The sequence below is a fragment of the Bemisia tabaci genome, chromosome 5 (genome assembly GCF_918797505.1).
Source record: "Bemisia tabaci chromosome 5, PGI_BMITA_v3".
Taxonomy (NCBI): domain Eukaryota; kingdom Metazoa; phylum Arthropoda; class Insecta; order Hemiptera; family Aleyrodidae; genus Bemisia; species Bemisia tabaci.
The window spans coordinates 20,763,111-20,770,793 of record NC_092797.1 but is presented as its reverse complement, the minus strand read 5'-3'; the positions used below and the strand labels follow the sequence as shown (position 1 = coordinate 20,770,793).

Here is a 7,683-nt window from a genome sequence, read left to right as displayed (position 1 = left end):
GTATCAGCGAAGATACCTGATTGGCGTCGCCTGACAGTGGACAACGTCTCTTGGATTTCTTGCAGATCCTCCGTTTGGAGCGTCAGCGTGAATGCACTGCTCGAGAGAAGCTTTGACTCCTCGCTGAAAGTTTCCGTTGAAAATATAGTTTTGTCGGAGCATTTCTCTTGAAGCACGGTCAAAATGGTGGTGAGTTTGGCGTAGGCGTAGGAGTAGAAGCTCGTGACGGCGGATTCGTTAGTGACGGAGGTCGTTGCTGTCGTCGTCGTCGTCGTCTCACGAGATGCGGTATAGTAGTACGTTGTCATGCGTTTCACAAGCGGAAAGATCCATTTTAGTACACTCTGGGAGCTGTCGTTTTTCAGTGTGAGGACTTCCTTGAGCTTCGAAGCGAAGAACTGGGAATGCTCGCTGTAGAATTGGAGGAGCTTTGCGTCGTATTCGCACGCGATAGATTTTTTAGTCTGGATCGAATTCACCAGAGAGACGAACAGTCTTTCTGTCAGCAGGTAAATATTTTTGCTGAAACTAGAGAGGCTTTGAGTGCTGCTTGTTGAGATGAGAGCTTCAGAGGAGCCAGTGAGGCCCTCAGACCCGGAGATAAGACCCTTCATTTCCACTCCCGGAATAGGGATGTTGGTATCAGCGAAGATACCTGATTGGCGTCGCCTGACAGTGGACAACGTCTCTTGGATTTCTTGCAGATCCTCCGTTTGGAGCGTCAGCGTGAATGCACTGCTCGAGAGAAGCTTTGACTCCTCGCTGAAAGTTTCCGTTGAAAATATCGTTTTGTCGGAGCATTTCTCTTGAAGCACGGTCAAAATGGTGGTGAGTTTGGCGTAGGCGTAGGAGTAGAAGCTCGTGACGGCGGATTCGTTAGTGACGGAGGTCGTTGCTGTCGTCGTCGTCGTCGTCTCACGAGATGCGGTATAGTAGTACGTTGTCATGCGTTTCACAAGCGGAAAGATCCATTTTAGTACACTCTGGGAGCTGTCGTTTTTCAGTGTGAGGACTTCCTTGAGCTTCGAAGCGAAGAACTGGGAATGCTCGCTGTAGAATTGGAGGAGCTTTGCGTCGTATTCGCACGCGATAGATTTTTTAGTCTGGATCGAATTCACCAGAGAGACGAACAGTCTTTCTGTCAGCAGGTAAATATTTTTGCTGAAACTAGAGAGGCTTTGAGTGCTGCTTGTTGAGATGAGAGCTTCAGAGGAGCCAGTGAGGCCCTCAGACCCGGAGATAAGACCCTTCATTTCCACTCCCGGAATAGGGATGTTGGTATCAGCGAAGATACCTGATTGGCGTCGCCTGACAGTGGACAACGTCTCTTGGATTTCTTGCAGATCCTCCGTTTGGAGCGTCAGCGTGAATGCACTGCTCGAGAGAAGCTTTGACTCCTCGCTGAAAGTTTCCGTTGAAAATATCGTTTTGTCGGAGCATTTCTCTTGAAGCACGGTCAAAATGGTGGTGAGTTTGGCGTAGGCGTAGGAGTAGAAGCTCGTGACGGCGGATTCGTTAGTGACGGAGGTCGTTGCTGTCGTCGTCGGTCGTCGTCTCACGAGATGCGGTATAGTAGTACGTTGTCATGCGTTTCACAAGCGGAAAGATCCATTTTAGTACACTCTGGGAGCTGTCGTTTTTCAGTGTGAGGACTTCCTTGAGCTTCGAAGCGAAGAACTGGGAATGCTCGCTGTAGAATTGGAGGAGCTTTGCGTCGTATTCGCACGCGATAGATTTTTTAGTCTGGATCGAATTCACCAGAGAGACGAACAGTCTTTCTGTCAGCAGGTAAATATTTTTGCTGAAACTAGAGAGGCTTTGAGTGCTGCTTGTTGAGATGAGAGCTTCAGAGGAGCCAGTGAGGCCCTCAGACCCGGAGATAAGACCCTTCATTTCCACTCCCGGAATAGGGATGTTGGTATCAGCGAAGATACCTGATTGGCGTCGCCTGACAGTGGACAACGTCTCTTGGATTTCTTGCAGATCCTCCGTTTGGAGCGTCAGCGTGAATGCACTGCTCGAGAGAAGCTTTGACTCCTCGCTGAAAGTTTCCGTTGAAAATATCGTTTTGTCGGAGCATTTCTCTTGAAGCACGGTCAAAATGGTGGTGAGTTTGGCGTAGGCGTAGGAGTAGAAGCTCGTGACGGCGGATTCGTTAGTGACGGAGGTCGTTGCTGTCGTCGTCGTCGTCGTCTCACGAGATGCGGTATAGTAGTACGTTGTCATGCGTTTCACAAGCGGAAAGATCCATTTTAGTACACTCTGGGAGCTGTCGTTTTTCAGTGTGAGGACTTCCTTGAGCTTCGAAGCGAAGAACTGGGAATGCTCGCTGTAGAATTGGAGGAGCTTTGCGTCGTATTCGCACGCGATAGATTTTTTAGTCTGGATCGAATTCACCAGAGAGACGAACAGTCTTTCTGTCAGCAGGTAAATATTTTTGCTGAAACTAGAGAGGCTTTGAGTGCTGCTTGTTGAGATGAGAGCTTCAGAGGAGCCAGTGAGGCCCTCAGACCCGGAGATAAGACCCTTCATTTCCACTCCCGGAATAGGGATGTTGGTATCAGCGAAGATACCTGATTGGCGTCGCCTGACAGTGGACAACGTCTCTTGGATTTCTTGCAGATCCTCCGTTTGGAGCGTCAGCGTGAATGCACTGCTCGAGAGAAGCTTTGACTCCTCGCTGAAAGTTTCCGTTGAAAATATCGTTTTGTCGGAGCATTTCTCTTGAAGCACGGTCAAAATGGTGGTGAGTTTGGCGTAGGCGTAGGAGTAGAAGCTCGTGACGGCGGATTCGTTAGTGACGGAGGTCGTTGCTGTCGTCGTCGTCGTCGTCTCACGAGATGCGGTATAGTAGTACGTTGTCATGCGTTTCACAAGCGGAAAGATCCATTTTAGTACACTCTGGGAGCTGTCGTTTTTCAGTGTGAGGACTTCCTTGAGCTTCGAAGCGAAGAACTGGGAATGCTCGCTGTAGAATTGGAGGAGCTTTGCGTCGTATTCGCACGCGATAGATTTTTTAGTCTGGATCGAATTCACCAGAGAGACGAACAGTCTTTCTGTCAGCAGGTAAATATTTTTGCTGAAACTAGAGAGGCTTTGAGTGCTGCTTGTTGAGATGAGAGCTTCAGAGGAGCCAGTGAGGCCCTCAGACCCGGAGATAAGACCCTTCATTTCCACTCCCGGAATAGGGATGTTGGTATCAGCGAAGATACCTGATTGGCGTCGCCTGACAGTGGACAACGTCTCTTGGATTTCTTGCAGATCCTCCGTTTGGAGCGTCAGCGTGAATGCACTGCTCGAGAGAAGCTTTGACTCCTCGCTGAAAGTTTCCGTTGAAAATATCGTTTTGTCGGAGCATTTCTCTTGAAGCACGGTCAAAATGGTGGTGAGTTTGGCGTAGGCGTAGGAGTAGAAGCTCGTGACGGCGGATTCGTTAGTGACGGAGGTCGTTGCTGTCGTCGTCGTCGTCGTCTCACGAGATGCGGTATAGTAGTACGTTGTCATGCGTTTCACAAGCGGAAAGATCCATTTTAGTACACTCTGGGAGCTGTCGTTTTTCAGTGTGAGGACTTCCTTGAGCTTCGAAGCGAAGAACTGGGAATGCTCGCTGTAGAATTGGAGGAGCTTTGCGTCGTATTCGCACGCGATAGATTTTTTAGTCTGGATCGAATTCACCAGAGAGACGAACAGTCTTTCTGTCAGCAGGTAAATATTTTTGCTGAAACTAGAGAGGCTTTGAGTGCTGCTTGTTGAGATGAGAGCTTCAGAGGAGCCAGTGAGGCCCTCAGACCCGGAGATAAGACCCTTCATTTCCACTCCCGGAATAGGGATGTTGGTATCAGCGAAGATACCTGATTGGCGTCGCCTGACAGTGGACAACGTCTCTTGGATTTCTTGCAGATCCTCCGTTTGGAGCGTCAGCGTGAATGCACTGCTCGAGAGAAGCTTTGACTCCTCGCTGAAAGTTTCCGTTGAAAATATCGTTTTGTCGGAGCATTTCTCTTGAAGCACGGTCAAAATGGTGGTGAGTTTGGCGTAGGCGTAGGAGTAGAAGCTCGTGACGGCGGATTCGTTAGTGACGGAGGTCGTTGCTGTCGTCGTCGTCGTTCGTCTCACGAGATGCGGTATAGTAGTACGTTGTCATGCGTTTCACAAGCGGAAAGATCCATTTTAGTACACTCTGGGAGCTGTCGTTTTTCAGTGTGAGGACTTCCTTGAGCTTCGAAGCGAAGAACTGGGAATGCTCGCTGTAGAATTGGAGGAGCTTTGCGTCGTATTCGCACGCGATAGATTTTTTAGTCTGGATCGAATTCACCAGAGAGACGAACAGTCTTTCTGTCAGCAGGTAAATATTTTTGCTGAAACTAGAGAGGCTTTGAGTGCTGCTTGTTGAGATGAGAGCTTCAGAGGAGCCAGTGAGGCCCTCAGACCCGGAGATAAGACCCTTCATTTCCACTCCCGGAATAGGGATGTTGGTATCAGCGAAGATACCTGATTGGCGTCGCCTGACAGTGGACAACGTCTCTTGGATTTCTTGCAGATCCTCCGTTTGGAGCGTCAGCGTGAATGCACTGCTCGAGAGAAGCTTTGACTCCTCGCTGAAAGTTTCCGTTGAAAATATCGTTTTGTCGGAGCATTTCTCTTGAAGCACGGTCAAAATGGTGGTGAGTTTGGCGTAGGCGTAGGAGTAGAAGCTCGTGACGGCGGATTCGTTAGTGACGGAGGTCGTTGCTGTCGTCGTCGTCGTCGTCGTCTCACGAGATGCGGTATAGTAGTACGTTGTCATGCGTTTCACAAGCGGAAAGATCCATTTTAGTACACTCTGGGAGCTGTCGTTTTTCAGTGTGAGGACTTCCTTGAGCTTCGAAGCGAAGAACTGGGAATGCTCGCTGTAGAATTGGAGGAGCTTTGCGTCGTATTCGCACGCGATAGATTTTTTAGTCTGGATCGAATTCACCAGAGAGACGAACAGTCTTTCTGTCAGCAGGTAAATATTTTTGCTGAAACTAGAGAGGCTTTGAGTGCTGCTTGTTGAGATGAGAGCTTCAGAGGAGCCAGTGAGGCCCTCAGACCCGGAGATAAGACCCTTCATTTCCACTCCCGGAATAGGGATGTTGGTATCAGCGAAGATACCTGATTGGCGTCGCCTGACAGTGGACAACGTCTCTTGGATTTCTTGCAGATCCTCCGTTTGGAGCGTCAGCGTGAATGCACTGCTCGAGAGAAGCTTTGACTCCTCGCTGAAAGTTTCCGTTGAAAATATCGTTTTGTCGGAGCATTTCTCTTGAAGCACGGTCAAAATGGTGGTGAGTTTGGCGTAGGCGTAGGAGTAGAAGCTCGTGACGGCGGATTCGTTAGTGACGGAGGTCGTTGCTGTCGTCGTCGTCGTCGTCTCACGAGATGCGGTATAGTAGTACGTTGTCATGCGTTTCACAAGCGGAAAGATCCATTTTAGTACACTCTGGGAGCTGTCGTTTTTCAGTGTGAGGACTTCCTTGAGCTTCGAAGCGAAGAACTGGGAATGCTCGCTGTAGAATTGGAGGAGCTTTGCGTCGTATTCGCACGCGATAGATTTTTTAGTCTGGATCGAATTCACCAGAGAGACGAACAGTCTTTCTGTCAGCAGGTAAATATTTTTGCTGAAACTAGAGAGGCTTTGAGTGCTGCTTGTTGAGATGAGAGCTTCAGAGGAGCCAGTGAGGCCCTCAGACCCGGAGATAAGACCCTTCATTTCCACTCCCGGAATAGGGATGTTGGTATCAGCGAAGATACCTGATTGGCGTCGCCTGACAGTGGACAACGTCTCTTGGATTTCTTGCAGATCCTCCGTTTGGAGCGTCAGCGTGAATGCACTGCTCGAGAGAAGCTTTGACTCCTCGCTGAAAGTTTCCGTTGAAAATATCGTTTTGTCGGAGCATTTCTCTTGAAGCACGGTCAAAATGGTGGTGAGTTTGGCGTAGGCGTAGGAGTAGAAGCTCGTGACGGCGGATTCGTTAGTGACGGAGGTCGTTGCTGTCGTCGTCGTCGTCGTCTCACGAGATGCGGTATAGTAGTACGTTGTCATGCGTTTCACAAGCGGAAAGATCCATTTTAGTACACTCTGGGAGCTGTCGTTTTTCAGTGTGAGGACTTCCTTGAGCTTCGAAGCGAAGAACTGGGAATGCTCGCTGTAGAATTGGAGGAGCTTTGCGTCGTATTCGCACGCGATAGATTTTTTAGTCTGGATCGAATTCACCAGAGAGACGAACAGTCTTTCTGTCAGCAGGTAAATATTTTTGCTGAAACTAGAGAGGCTTTGAGTGCTGCTTGTTGAGATGAGAGCTTCAGAGGAGCCAGTGAGGCCCTCAGACCCGGAGATAAGACCCTTCATTTCCACTCCCGGAATAGGGATGTTGGTATCAGCGAAGATACCTGATTGGCGTCGCCTGACAGTGGACAACGTCTCTTGGATTTCTTGCAGATCCTCCGTTTGGAGCGTCAGCGTGAATGCACTGCTCGAGAGAAGCTTTGACTCCTCGCTGAAAGTTTCCGTTGAAAATATCGTTTTGTCGGAGCATTTCTCTTGAAGCACGGTCAAAATGGTGGTGAGTTTGGCGTAGGCGTAGGAGTAGAAGCTCGTGACGGCGGATTCGTTAGTGACGGAGGTCGTTGCTGTCGTCGTCGTCGTCGTCTCACGAGATGCGGTATAGTAGTACGTTGTCATGCGTTTCACAAGCGGAAAGATCCATTTTAGTACACTCTGGGAGCTGTCGTTTTTCAGTGTGAGGACTTCCTTGAGCTTCGAAGCGAAGAACTGGGAATGCTCGCTGTAGAATTGGAGGAGCTTTGCGTCGTATTCGCACGCGATAGATTTTTTAGTCTGGATCGAATTCACCAGAGAGACGAACAGTCTTTCTGTCAGCAGGTAAATATTTTTGCTGAAACTAGAGAGGCTTTGAGTGCTGCTTGTTGAGATGAGAGCTTCAGAGGAGCCAGTGAGGCCCTCAGACCCGGAGATAAGACCCTTCATTTCCACTCCCGGAATAGGGATGTTGGTATCAGCGAAGATACCTGATTGGCGTCGCCTGACAGTGGACAACGTCTCTTGGATTTCTTGCAGATCCTCCGTTTGGAGCGTCAGCGTGAATGCACTGCTCGAGAGAAGCTTTGACTCCTCGCTGAAAGTTTCCGTTGAAAATATCGTTTTGTCGGAGCATTTCTCTTGAAGCACGGTCAAAATGGTGGTGAGTTTGGCGTAGGCGTAGGAGTAGAAGCTCGTGACGGCGGATTCGTTAGTGACGGAGGTCGTTGCTGTCGTCGTCGTCGTCGTCTCACGAGATGCGGTATAGTAGTACGTTGTCATGCGTTTCACAAGCGGAAAGATCCATTTTAGTACACTCTGGGAGCTGTCGTTTTTCAGTGTGAGGACTTCCTTGAGCTTCGAAGCGAAGAACTGGGAATGCTCGCTGTAGAATTGGAGGAGCTTTGCGTCGTATTCGCACGCGATAGATTTTTTAGTCTGGATCGAATTCACCAGAGAGACGAACAGTCTTTCTGTCAGCAGGTAAATATTTTTGCTGAAACTAGAGAGGCTTTGAGTGCTGCTTGTTGAGATGAGAGCTTCAGAGGAGCCAGTGAGGCCCTCAGACCCGGAGATAAGACCCTTCATTTCCACTCCCGGAATAGGGATGTTGGTATCAGCGA

General features: G+C 49.3%; 1 protein-coding gene across 1 annotated transcript in view; it reads right to left on the bottom strand.

The window, feature by feature from the left end:
- The window catches only part of LOC109036609 (uncharacterized), a gene marked incomplete in the record, with an annotated part of 4,510 nt that extends 700 nt beyond the window's left edge, over positions 1-3,810 (bottom strand). The window contains 2 exon segments of the mRNA XM_072300653.1: positions 1-1,554; positions 1,772-3,810. Of these exon segments, the coding sequence (XP_072156754.1) occupies positions 1-1,554; positions 1,772-3,810 (3,593 nt within the window).
- Between the last annotated feature and the right edge of the window lie 3,873 nt (positions 3,811-7,683).